Raw genomic sequence first — 14,265 nt, forward strand, 5'->3', positions numbered from 1 at the left:
GGCAAAAACGTTTCGCAGATGAGAATTTTATGCAGATAAAAGGTTATTCTAGTGGCTGCGAACTTTTTCATTATCAAATTTTTATCTGCTTCCGTTTTAAATAAATTAAAAGTCAATTTCGATTAAATAAACCGTCCAAGCGTTAAATAATTGTAATTTAGATAATCGAACCGTACTAGTTGTAATCTGTAGTCATAAAGAAGTCCGTAAAAAAAACCCAGTCTGTGGAATGACTATTTCAATTAAATTTTATTTGTCGACTTTATATATACAGAGGAAAGTAGGCATTGAAATACACACTAGTTACACGAGGCTTTTTAACGATAAATAGCGAAACTTCTTTCATAACACGAAGAAAACCCTTAATCTCTTCGTTGTATAAATAAAGTTATTTCCTGCATTGTACTATAATTTTTTGCTTAACAATTTTGTGATAGATATTTTCAGCTAAGAAATTATTATAAATTCACATAAGAAATTATTATGTAGCAGAAATGGATACTCCAGCATCAAATTGCCATTAGGATTAAACGAAGAAAACAAGATCGATAAGAAAAATTACAAACAAATAGAGTCCGAAGATCCAACAAAAGTATTCCAGAAACTTCCTCAACAGCACTGCCAAAAGCGAAATCTCTATTGAGGCAAGCGGGAAACGGTTCCAGGAAAAATGAGTTCATTTACAATAAAGAATGAAGAAATATGTATAAATGAGACCGATGCGATAGAGTTACTGCGAACAAGTTCCCTAAGAAGGACCGCAAACATCGAGTGGCCATTGAAACAAAGAGAGCTACCGTACAGAGGCTCGGTTATCAGCAGAAAACATTTTTCCTGGGTGTCGGGAACGATAACGTGGCCAGGCCACGTTCAGCACGAGTGAGAACAGTCGTGAGCGACTACAGGCAGCAGGAATCGTACACAGCTGCTGCCGGCCTGATTGTTCCTCCCGGTAGAACCGGCGATCGGTGTCACTGTGTCGAGCTGTGCTACCGGTGACGTCACTGCTCAACACCGTCAACAGCCATCCCCTCTACGATCCTCGTAACGCTATTCACGACACTTGCTTACTTACGACACTGAATAAGGAACGAACGCCAGAGATTAGCAGCTGGCAGATAATGTTGCAGCGTGTATGCGAAAACCGGCTTTTTCTCGGTCGGACAACGAGCCACGCGGTTTCGTTGTCCCTAAGTGAAGTTCAGCTCCAGTAAAAAGACGTAGATCACCGTAAACGAGATCGAACAATGAGTCAGTTGGCTAAGAGTACAACTACGACCAGTTTAATGCTAATGGGTTTTGATCAACTGTCTTGGATAAAGTACAGCTGAAAACTGTGAGTCTTAGTTTTTTATCCGAAGTGGCACATTTTTCATGCTTTTGAATTCTATACATTTTGCATACGATTTTCAATAGGTTTTTGAAATTAGTTTTGTAAATTTGAAACGTTAAGTGAAAGGGAAAAATTCGACACTGAATCATTTGACTAAGGAAGCAATTATAAGGACTGGAGAATGTGAATTATGAATGTGGTTTATATATTGTGCTAAATTTACGATTAGAGTATCAACTGAAGATTGGAATAGGGCTTATTTATGGTCTTCTCAACGCAACGATAAAAATTCTCACTATTCGAGTTCACGAATCATTCGACAGTTGTCAGAATTCTATCGGAGATAAAAATTTGAATCCATTCGCGAGCTCCATTTGAACACGCGATCTATTTCAAATAAATCGTGACGTTAAAACGCTGACAATCATGGGTGACGCCAGATCAGTAATTTCTCACTTGGTCCACAGCCTTAACGCTCTTGTCAGCGGTTCTTCCTACTCTTCGTGCGTCACTGTGCACGCATAACGTCACGGCCGCCCGTGGAAATTGACGCCACAGCATTTGTTCGGATTTTACGAGCTTGGAAACGAAGGACTGCACTGCGATACCGACCTTAAATTTATCAACTGTGTCACGATCATCGTGTAAATTCGTAAAGCTGAACAGAGAACCACATCCAATGACATGCTCGAGAAGAAAACGTTCTTTCTGCTTCACGGTCTCGGATACGAAAGCTGAGACAAGAGACACGAACGGTTTCGGGGAACGAACTTTCTTTTTGGCCTAATTGGAGAAATTAATCTTTTTTTAAAGTGGAACACTTTATAATAAATATTTTCCTTTCTAAGTAGATCACTATCCGAGTTCCATTATTGAAGTATTACTTATTTTGGGATAATAGGAGAAATTAAATGTTTTCGGAATAGTTGCGATATGAATATATGCATAAGTTACACAACGTATACGTTGTGAATAAACAATATCTATTTCCGTAAATTGCAAACAATTTTCAGTATACTCTGAATCTGTAAAGACTTCAAGACCAAACAAAACTGCACGACATTTCTACAAATTCGGAATAAAATACTCAATGTAACACCTGCATTTCGATGATTATAGTTTGTGGTGGCTTCGGTATTTCCGTCTTTCTTCTCTTTTAGTGTTCCCCGTTGAAAGAAGGCATGTACCAAAAAGCAGGTCACGCAACGGCGATAACGGTAATCCGTGCAGTCGTGGTGTAACGGCGTTCACGTGGAAAAGCAAACGAAGAAAAGTGTTTTGCTCGCTTAGCCGTAGAATCGCGGCAAGACACGATTTATAATGACTGCGAACAGAGTAATGACCGCCTGGGTTTACCTTCGAGTCATCGTAGCTATTGCGACGACGGCAATTCGGAAATCCCGAGCTAAATTGTCTCTTCTAACCATAGTAGAATCGTATTAAATTAATCGTCAGATGAAGAGTTCACGGTGAATTACGAACTTCAATACGTGGAAACTATTTTCCTTGTATAATAGATGCTTAACAGGTGCTTTAAAGAGACGTAAATAATTAAACCTCCAAAATTGAAATTGTGTTTGCTTCTAAACCAAAATATTAAAGATATATTGATATATGGAAATGTAACTTCCAATATAACGTGGCATTATATATAGATGCTTAATCCAAATTCTAGTTTTGCTTCGTGTATTTAATCCTAGTTTTTTAAGTTGTATAGTTTTGCTTAATCTTAAAATGAAAGTATGTTATTAATACTTGCAAGAAAAGTAATGCAACTAATATCTTATTGTTGAAGGAAATCAGAGTTACGAAACTTTGATTTTTGCAATATCCAAAATCTCTGACCTAAACAAATACAAATCTTAAGTTAATTTTTGCGATCGCATCAGATAAGCCCTATTAAAAATGTAAGAAAACCGATATATAATTACGATCCACTCAACTACCTAAAGCCTGGCTCTATCCCTCTTCACCTCGGATAAAAAATATCAAACAAAGAAAGTTTATCGTTGAACCAGAGCTTACTCATTCATCGACTATGCCGTTATATATGTCATTGTATATCGAAACGACCACACAAACCTAAACTCACAGACATCCACGTATATATGCATAGGTACAAAACCTATTCGCATGCCCACGTACATATATGCATAAGAGAGTACTCGATCCAGTTCGTGGCGCGTTATCGAAAGGCGAGAGTGTCAACGTTCACCCGCGCGAAAGTGAAAATCTGGGGCTGCCGGTCGTAGCACAAGCGAGAGATACTACTACGTTTGTCGACTGTGTCGAGGCGGGCGGGAAAAGGCCGGCCCGCGGCGGTATCTAGGCTGCGACCCGGTTCGCGATATCATTTAGGTCATTGTGTTCAACCGGGTCCAGCAAAACCGGGTAAACGCTGCCCAATGGCGGCGCACGACGCGCCACACTGATCCTGCTCTCTGGCGCACACCTTTTCGACGCATGTGCGCGTAGTACGATGTGAAGAAACGCGACTACTATATCGCTCTCTGCTCGCCGGCCGGGCTTCTCTTTATACACGGCGTGCGCGCGCTCGTTATATCACAGGCGACGTTGCGTAAAATGTACGCTGGCACACGCTCGTCTCTTCTGTTACACGGAGAGTATGTGGCCGCCTTTCGCCCCTCTCCTGGCCCCCTTTTAAACCTATCCCCCCGTTCCGCCGTGCGTTCTGCCCTCCTACGACTCCACTGCTACCTCCTTGTTCCGTCTCTTTACACGCGCCTTAACCAGCACCGCGTGAACGCGAACACGTTCCGAGCTTCTTGTTCTACGTAGCGAAAGTTTGTTTTCATTTTTAGTCTCCCTCCACCAAAACCGGTGGCCGACCGGCCCGCCATCGCCACCTGACTTTTCATCTGGCGTGCGCGCACATTAATACGCAGAATCATAGCGAACCGTAAGTGACTATGTGGTTGAGAGGATCGAGAACTCGAAAAAATAGGTGGTCTTTATCTGTTACAGTTGTTTCTCACTTGGAAATCGATAAAATAGTTTAATCAAGAAATCTTTCCCAATTGAGGGAAAACGATATCCGATGGTAGATCGCATCGTCCCACGTGTTTCGAAACCTCTATAGATACCCACACGCGAACGCCTTATTTTACAACAGAAGGGTGTAATCAGTATGTTTGTATTGATTATTCAATCAGTGGTCAGATCATCCAACTAATAATTGCCTATTTTATCTCCACCGTGTAAATAATTGAACACGCCTTATCTCGGTCGTAGGAATGACTTCTTCATCTGTCTCGTTAAATCATCTAAGTCCCCATATTCAATAAGGTATTTGGTAGTGTATGAAATGGAATCGGTGATACGAAAGACCACTTATCTCCTGCCACATAGATGGAAGCGCGGTATACTGGAAAGTCATAAACTAGCAAAAAATAAGAACGGTATAACGAGCACGTTCAATCGACGCCTTTATGCGGGAGAACTCTTCCTCCCGTTTTCCTAATACACTATCGCATTCGTGAGAGCCGACGGGATGTATGTATTGCAAGCGCGTTTGCCACAGGGACGAACAGAACACGATACCTTTCCTGTGAATCTCGCGCGCGTGGAACGCAGCACGCGTTCGTGTGCACGATCGGTACCTTCTCGACCTACTTCTCTGAGAAAGGCCCGACCTCGCTTTTCTCTCTGTACAGCAGATACGCGCCACTTTTCCTCGCGTCCTCGTGCGTCCTATGCAGTATGGCACGCGCATCAACTTTTCGTGCCCTGGCCATTTGCTCGCCAGGGCCAGCACTATCGAACCATGCAATTTCACACTTCTCGATGATGACGAAAATGCGCTATACAAATTCAGATGATATTATATTCTACTATTTGAATTTGTTCTTTAAGAATCAAATTAGAATTCAAATTAGAATCAGGATAATTTAATGTTTATTCGATTCGTACATAGATGTTTATTGCTTGATTTAAAATAACGGATTAAAAGGATTAGATAATAAAGGTAAATACTACTTTGCGACGATCTACATTGTGTTATACCACGCATAGTGCTCTTCTTACACGGTACTATTGACAGAAACTGTTAGAAAGTCTCAGAGGACTTGGATGATGCATATTCAACCATATATTAGCTCGGCGTGTGCAAGGTTGCATTATCGATCATAATTTACGACGCGTGCTGCATTGTTACGTCAGTGCAGCTCGTTTACGGCCAATATTATCAGGTGGGAGCGAAGACGCATAAACTTACACGCGTTATGCCTACGATCAGCTGATTTTGCACTTCGTGTCAATTTCGTAACAAGCAAACAATCGTTCCAAATATCTAAAGAGAAAAAATTCCATGTGCATCTAAGACGTCAACTTTTACCACAACAATTAAAATGTTATCCATCCAAATAACTCCGGGTGTCGGATTCGAAAATCAAGGACGGCAGTTTGGCACGGATTTCAAGCGGCATGCTGATTTACTTTCACGCGGACAATGAAATTTCGTTCACGGCCAATACGTTGTTTAAATAACAGTAGAGAGTGTCGGCGCATAACAAGGAGCGTGGGCAAAGTAGCAACGATTACTCTGATGGTATTGAAGAACCATGATTCCGGGTAATCATACCGGCACGCGCGTTCCATTTTGCAATTCCATACCGTCACGTCGGCGTGTGCAACTTATTAAAAGTCGACACGTCTCGCGCGTACTACGCGCCCATTTCGAGGGGAACCTTGCGAGCGATCGTACGCGATGCATAAGTATTGCGCCGGGTGGTATAGAGTTGTTCTAATATCCAAGGTAATTGTACTCAGACGTGCTAATGATTGCGACACAGTCGCAATCGCCGTAAAACAAATCAGAAGGAGCGTAAGAGGGAGAGGGAAAGCAGGTAGAAAGAGATTTGTGTAGTACGCGCCGGACAGAGAGAAGGCGTTGCATTGTAAACTCTATGACCGACTTTACAAGCGATCGGCTAGGATACAGTGCCTCCAACGGTCGATCGGCGCAACTAACCGCCATGTTGTTTCCAAACCCGAAATCAAGTTCGCACCACTCTTTACAAAGAGAAAGGTAAACGCCGATCGCTACCTCGTCCGAAATTATGACATAACTTTGGTTTCGCTGTGTTTTTTTTGTGGTAAGGGAATTCAACGTTCGTAAAAAGAGAATGGAATTTTTCTTTTTTCTTTTTTTCTTTCCATTTAACGATAGATTCTTAACTATTCAGTCCACGTAACAGCTAACAGCATCGATTTTAATCCTAGTTTCGATACTGATCTGCATTTTAGCGCTCTTATACATATCCGATTTTCGCTGGTGAAACGATGTTAAACAGATGTTCGTTTTCCGTGCCAACCTTTCCTAAGATCGACTGTTATTCTGCACTCGGTAATAAATACGAGGCAAGAATATATAGATCCCAAAAGAGTTACATAAATTAAGATAAAGAATCTAAAACGGAGAAGCGAGTACTTTAAAATCTGCTATTATCAAACTAATGATTTCTATTATAAATTCTGTATTCTACCGAACCATAAGATTAATTTTTTTTCATTTAAAAATAATTTTTATGAGAAGAATTATAAAATTAATTTATATCGCGTATAATTCTGCTACGATTGCAAAATTATAATACAGTATGTGTCGTTTCTAGTTTCCAACTGCCGAATAGGTCCTATGGACAGCTACAGCGACAGAGACCGGCCGGCCGGCCTATGACTATAAGTTAATACTTATGTAGAGTGGCCATCCGTGATCCATCTTGCGTAACCTATTTACCGGCAAAGTGGTACAAGCACGTATGACATAATCCCGTGCAACAGAGCACGCACTGTGCACTTTACATTCCGGTCTGTTCGAATACTATTTTAAATAGCCCATACTGCGATTGTGCGCCTGCGCGGCAGCTCAAGCCGGCACGCCGCGTCGCACCAGTGCGCAACGTTTAGCAAATTAAAAATACACGAAGAAAATCAGCCCGTGAAACAAGAAGATACAATTTTACCATTATTATATATCCCATGGAACCTTTCTTTTACGCCCCACTTGTTTATTTTAAACATGCTTTTGTTTCCAACATACTTTTAAAACTATACAATAAGATCTTTGAGAATCTTAAAGAACTTAACTTCATATTCTGATACCGATTATGTGGAACTTAACTTTATTCTTAAATCTAACGATTATAGTTTTTCAGTCTAAATAGTCTTTGACACTTAATTCCATTTACTTCACACTCGGTAAGCTATTTTTATAAACTATTTAAAAAAACGTACAATTTATGTTTGAAACCAGCTTTATGTATGTAGATCTTAATCGAATCTGCAGAACCTCTCTCGACTAAACTGTAAACAACCAGGATATTCGAAACGTGGCTGATAAAAATACTATATACTCAATCACACTCCCTTTACGATCAGTTTCCCTCGGTCGAGTTCGTAACCTCGAATCGAACGAGTACGCGACGAAAAGAGGCGAGGTTAGAGAGATCGAGAGAGATTGACCACCTGCTGCTGAGCGTGGCCCAAGCAACTAGAGCAATGAATTATAACCTCGGATCTCATCGAGCTGTCGGCAGCTGTTGGACGGACGTTTCTTCTGTATGGCAGAAAAATTAAAGCGTTCTGGATTCCCCGGCGCACACAGCGATTGATAAACGAATATAAGAGAAGAAAAGCAAGAATTTATCGAAACTAACATACGTATTTCCAAAAACGTCAGTGGCTACAAGATAGCGCGAACGATCGCAAGGAATGAAGGAAACACCCGCGTGACTATGTCAGACTGCTAGACAAGCCTGTACGCATACCGACATTTGTTTACATCGCGAACGGTTGTTGCGGATGCGCCTCTATGTATGTATGTATATAGAGTCGGGCCAGTTAGGTTTGGTAAGCCTGTGCCGGGATATCTATCTTTGGATCCACGCACGAAGTGCGCGCACACACTGGCCATCTCTTACTCAATCGTCTCACGCCCGTGCCGGTGACCAGTGACACCGTTAAACGCGACCATTATTTCGAATGCGCCCCGCAGGTCGGATATTTCCGTGGTGACCGTAGATAGACCCGATGGATCGCACCGTTAACGGCGAAACGCACTCCCGCAGTGGAACGCATTACCACGTATCCAATGTTGTGCTATCTTCTCGTCGCAGTGAAATGCACGCGTCAGTGATTCTCAACTTTTATCGGTTACGGTTGTTTTGTCACGTTGGTTGAGGAGTAATTATGTTGGACAATTTGACAGAAGAGTGAGCGAGTTTGACGATTGTGACCGTGATAAGAGATACGACGAAATAGCTGCCAGGATTTGTAAAGAAGCGATTTTATTGCGCGATCATGTCGGTTTGGTAGGGTACTTGGAATCCAGATAGAGAAAGATGTGCTAAAATAATAGCAAAATCAAAATATGAACACTGTCTTTGAGGTGGTTTTACTGAAAATATAATAAAACTTGGTATAAAAACTAAATTACCTTCTAAGTTGATACTTTTAGGGATTCACAGCATGTAAATTCTAGGAAGCATTTAGTTAAATACGTAAGATGCATGTTTAATTAATTGCCGATTATTTGTAGTAGTACAACTCTGAGCAAGTAAAGCCTTATAAATATTCCGATAAATGTCACGCTACGCTAATTTCTTTCTCTTTCTATGAAATTGTAAACGACGATAAAATCTAATATTTCTTAAGGAATGAAAATTTCGAATTAATGAGCAAATCAATTGTTAAATTTTAGAATTCCTTATAGTTCTGAATAAATATAGTAAATGAATAGTGAGTACAGCCATGGACAATACTTTGAAAAAATAGGGACTGCGACGAAGTTGACGGTCGAGCGCCATGGCTATTGACATATTGTCAGGGCTAACAGAAGGCAGGTCGACCGGTGAGGTGTCAAATCGCGAAGTGGACGTTACGAAACTGCATATGCAAGATGTTTGCTAAAGCAGAGGTACACGATAGTCGGCAGAACGCACGGAAGCTTTAAAATTACCACTTACGCGTACTTGCGCTAACAGATAAACGCCGTCCAGTATTTACCGATTCACGGTTCGGTAAATACTTCGACGTCACTAAAAGTCAGCCATGTACGCTCGCTTATGTGTTGCATATATAAACAGGTAACGACGTGGGGAAGTACTTACGTCAGAGTACTACATCGGTAGATTAATTATGGTGATTAAAGATTACAGATGATCACGGTGAATTAAGGAAGACAGGAACACGAAAAGCACGCCCTGTTACGTATATCTCATCACGGATACGATGATTAAAAATAATCATAATTGCGATCGAGAAGATTAAGATGAATCTCTGAAGTTTACTACTATCACGCGCCGGCGATAATGTGTTCGTTGAAACCAAGACCTGAACGATTTTCATTCAGAATTTATGCTTTCGTTGATGTTAAGGAATATTACCATAAGAAAAAGTTCCCTTCAATAAACTTCAATTCTCTCTTGAATGTAGTAATAATTGCCGTATATGTATGTACTTCAAATAAGAATAAACGTGTGTTGCAAGGTTATCTATATTTAACCCTATAATGAGTCTCCCCTTATTTAAGTGCTACCGCTTCATATTTTCCATTGTCAGAATTTTTTTGTACAAAACCACCAAGGGATATGTAAATTTTAAAAATTTTGATTTAATAAATTACCAATTTAGTCAAAATTAATTAATTACATAAATAAGCTATAATACAATAAAATTATCATTTAGTACCCAAACCGAAATATAAAATTTTCTAGCATAACTTTATTTATGAATTCTCTATCATAATACACATACCCTTGAAATGTATACAAATTTGACAAATAAAAACCAACTATTGCTCGAAGAATATTAAGTGTCAGTCTTTCATTCTAAACATCTACTGGAAACGTGTCTTTAGCCTACGTGACATCGTTGTTAGATAAAAACGCAACAATTTGACCATTTGCCACCGCAATAAGGCAGGCCGATTTTCCGGTGAACTCGTGCAAAACAGACATAACTACATATTGCGGGGCGCAAAAATATCGGAACCGGACACTTCGGTCTGACCAGATCCGGTTTATTTTTTCCCCCGAGTGGAGCATGAGCGCTCGCGAGCGCGCAGCAAAGTTTCCACGAAATGAAACCGTGGTCACGCCTGAGCTACCTAACGGAGGTAGAAAGATATTGCGCTAATGCGTTCCACGTGGGGTCACCGGTAGCCGGTGCACGGGCCAGTACTACCGTACTGGCTTCGCGCATAAAACCGACCTCTCCCGCATCTACGTACATACATACATACGCGCGAAAGAGCCTCGCTGTACGGACAAGCAAGCTAGAGAACGCCAGTGCCTCTCATTACGAATCTAACCGCGCCCACGTAGCGGTATCGAGGCTGCGTATACTTCTCTGCCACGCCTGACCGGCCGTAATAACGCTATCCCTCGTTTTATGGGGTATTTATTACGTTGCGCTCGCTACGCTTTTCTACGAATCTGCAAAAAACTCTTGCGGCTCTCGGCAACTGTATACGCGAGTATACTCGCGTGTGCGCAGCCGCGCGTGCGCGCGGCCACTTCGCGGATTCTATCTGGCCGTAACTCGAGAAAGGCGTGTCGAAAATCGACGGACTGGCATCGGTCTCGTGTATCGTGTGACTCCAATATCGGGCGGCGGATGCGCCTCGAGACGCAGGCATTTCCTTCTGTTAACCCATTCGTTAACCTGTTATTCGTTCGCTGGAAGTTATACTCCCCTTCCATCGGTTCCCCCACCCATTTACGATCAGACATTGTTTTACTCTCGAATATTCTCGATCGCCAATCCGCTAGATCGACGACAATCGGAGAAACGAATTCCATTGTGCGTGGCAGTTATGCTTCACAACGCGGCATTCGTGTTCAGATACGGGTAACGTGTTTGTCTCTTATAAACCTGTGTCTATCCCGCACGCGGACAAGGGGAGTGAAGTGACCCTGCTCATGCGCGTCGCGTAAATAGGAGAGCCACTGTACAGTCTGCACGCGGAACGAGGTCACGAAAATTAAATTTTCTGATTAACGGCACGCACGCACACACCCACCCGGTAACAGCCGGCTGTCACATCGTCACGTGCCATTCCGTCTTTCCTCTCTTACCTTTTGGTTGATTTCACCCAGCTGTCAAAGATCTATCGTCTATATCTTAAGAATAAACGCAACATCGCGGCAATTCGTCATAGTATGTCATCAGTACTGTCGATGGCGTGTTATCGCGCGCGAGAATACGTTTTTCTCGCTCTCCGAAAACATCGCGAACATCGCGTTCGGCGGAACAGCCTGGCTATGCGCATGCGCGCTCGCCGAGTTTGATGCGCGCTAACCTGTGCTCCGATGCAACGAGACCCGGCGGCGGTACGGATGACGTATCAATCCTCGTTATGCCTAACGTGCCCCGCCAATGCTTTGTGCGTTTTTCTTTAAACGTATGTATATACAGCGTATATATTTGTAATATATGAGTATGTGATATACAGCAATACACAGCGCTACCGAGAATGAGAAAGGAATGTACTATACATACATGTAAATAAGAGCGAAACTTTGACCTATTCCTCCCTTTCCAATATCAATTCTCATTGAATCAATCTCATATTGAACATAAAATTTGGCAGTTAGTGATAGAAATCTGATAATTAGAAATTTGATCTAGAAATATAAAATTGTTTGATTCAATCATTCGAAAATAAAATTTACCAAATTATTGTCAGTTCAAAATAAATAAACTACCCAATAAACTTATCGTCAAAGATTACAAGAAAGCGAACTTAAAAGTAACTAGCGTCACACCCGCCATCCGAGAGTTACGGCAATACGGGTTTTGAAAACTCTGGAAAGATGTACTATTTGCCCGAAATACGCAAAATTAAACAGAAGAGATAAGAGAAAGTAGAACAAAATGGGCATTGCCAAACTCACTCACCTCTTGGCCGTTCGGTACAATTATCACGTCTACTTCGTCGAGGTGCTCGCGATGTTGCGTGACCTCTGCGTGAATTTCCCGTCCGTTGTACGTAAGATAGACCTTCTGGCCGGGCACGAGATGCGCACTGGTGACAGAGCCGAAACCAGGCCCGATCAAATCGCGATCAGAGTATTCGGTGCTGGGACTCGGCGGACGGCCGCCGGGAACGGAATCGAAGCGCACGGAGTAGCGAGTCTTCGGTGTAATGCTGAGGCCTGACTCGGACGCGGCTGACGCCGGCGTTTTTACGGCGTGAATGACGCCACTGTAGTATTTCCCGTCCTCGCCGGGAGCACACACTCTGGTGCCGATTATGCTACGTTTCGCCAGCCTCTTGCCCGTCGACATTATTCGTGATTATCTATGGTTAAACGATCTCGGCTCTCGTTTCGATCACTTCGATAAATCGATTGAAACGTTCGACGAGGATTCTAACACACCGATGTACTTCACAACAAAATACCATGTATCGGATCGTTCTCGAAAGTATCTCGCGCGAATTCGCCTCTCGTATAGATCATTTGCACCGCGGTTAAAGACTCACTCTTCGACTACCGTCCGCGAAACTCACGTTAAAAAACGTACGTAGATGCAGGAACCGGAAACAAATTTGGATCACACTAGAGAAGAAATAATGTCACGCGCGATTCAACAGTTCGACACTTTCCATAAGAGATGATCGAAACACGATTGATATATTATGTCTATGATTCGAATAAATATTTGGAAAGACACTCCCGGAAACTAGAACACCAGTTTTACTCGTCGTGTGTAGCTTCAGCTCTTCTTCTTTCCTTTCTTTCTTCCTACGTCTCCGAAACTCCGTACTGCGACACGTTGCTTTAGGTCATCGTTCCGTGATAACTCGTCGAGGACAAATTGGGCAGTTTTGCGTGAAATTGCAATCGCGATAGCAAATGCGATCCTAAACCGAGGAAGGACGCGGTGGCCTTCGCGGCCTGAACACAGAACTCAACGTATCAACAAAACGGCGTGCACCGTTGCCTGTATTCGTCACGCCGTCCGCATGTTCGAGGCACTTCGTGATCGATTTGTGATAATACTTTGGAGTGCACGCGGTAGATAGCATAATATATGACTGACGCTTGCCGGTGAGTAGAAATCCGGCGCTGTACGGTAACTTGAACGAGCAAGCGGTACACGATTCAATGGTATACGGGCAGGAGTAGGACTCGCGGTACCCGACATGTGACGCACAGCTGAGCGACCGAGGGACTGAGGACAGACTACCAAGCGGCTTTCACTGCGCCGGCCGGCCGCCCGCCCGCCCGGGAAAAACAGCTGATAGATAACAACAAACCCACGTGATTCGGCCTCGAGCACCGATTGGTCGCGCTCGCTGACCTACTTACTCTCATTGGCCGTCCGCCCGGACAACGAGAAGAACGGGAAAAAATCGCAGACTAGAACCCTAGCCAAAGCATTTCGCTCATCAAGACCTTCCACTTTCTCAGCCCTCTCCTCTTTTCGTACGCCTGTACTCGGCGTCCTTTCTGGCGTCCCTCTTTTCTATGCGCAAAGTACGTCGATTACATACAGGCTCATATGAAATCTTGCACACCATCGATTTACTTTGTCAAATTAACCTAAAAGTATTCATGGAAATATCGATTTTGCATAGGTTTTATAAACGACAGTTTTGTAATCAGCTGGTACTTAAATACACAAAGCAGTCATTTTGTCATCAGCTGAGAACGCCTGTGACGAAATCGGAGCGAGTGATCAGTCTGCCGATAGGTACAAAGCCCGCGTCAAAGAAGCCTCTCTTCGTAAGATATTCCTACTGCCGCTCGTACACCATACTGTAACATCTTTTTAATGAAATACCTTGAATTTCCTCAAGATTCTTACTTTTTGGCAAAGTAATGTCTGTAGGAAAAGGGGAGTTATGCGTTTCATCGCAATAAATATTGTTTTGACAGAGAAAAACTATGTTTATGGTTCAGCTGTCA

At 42.6% G+C, this 14,265-nt stretch overlaps 1 protein-coding gene and 1 long non-coding RNA gene across 6 annotated transcripts in view; one reads left to right on the forward strand and one right to left on the reverse strand.

The window, feature by feature from the left end:
- LOC100746230 (zinc finger protein 395) overlaps positions 1-13,544 on the reverse strand; it is a 92,341-nt gene extending 78,797 nt beyond the window's left edge. For both annotated transcript variants that reach the window (XM_024369406.2, XM_003491470.4), the window contains exon 1: positions 12,251-13,544. In XM_024369406.2, the coding sequence (XP_024225174.1) occupies positions 12,251-12,640 (390 nt within the window). In that variant the 5' untranslated portion in view covers positions 12,641-13,544. The remainder of the gene's footprint in view (positions 1-12,250) is intronic.
- LOC112213273 lies at positions 498-9,853 on the forward strand. Of its 4 annotated transcripts, none has more exons than XR_004462164.1 (4): positions 498-1,336; positions 1,801-4,253; positions 4,319-7,549; positions 7,619-9,853. It is a non-coding gene; the product is annotated as an uncharacterized LOC112213273 (long non-coding RNA). The 4 variants fall into 4 exon arrangements; XR_004462163.1 differs by having other exon boundaries at positions 4,319-6,380; positions 6,964-9,853; XR_004462162.1 differs by having other exon boundaries at positions 4,319-4,479; positions 4,586-9,853.
- Positions 13,545-14,265: the final 721 nt, after the last annotated feature.

The sequence above is a fragment of the Bombus impatiens genome, unplaced genomic scaffold (genome assembly GCF_000188095.3).
Source record: "Bombus impatiens unplaced genomic scaffold, BIMP_2.2 scf_0565, whole genome shotgun sequence".
Lineage (NCBI taxonomy): Eukaryota > Metazoa > Arthropoda > Insecta > Hymenoptera > Apidae > Bombus > Bombus impatiens.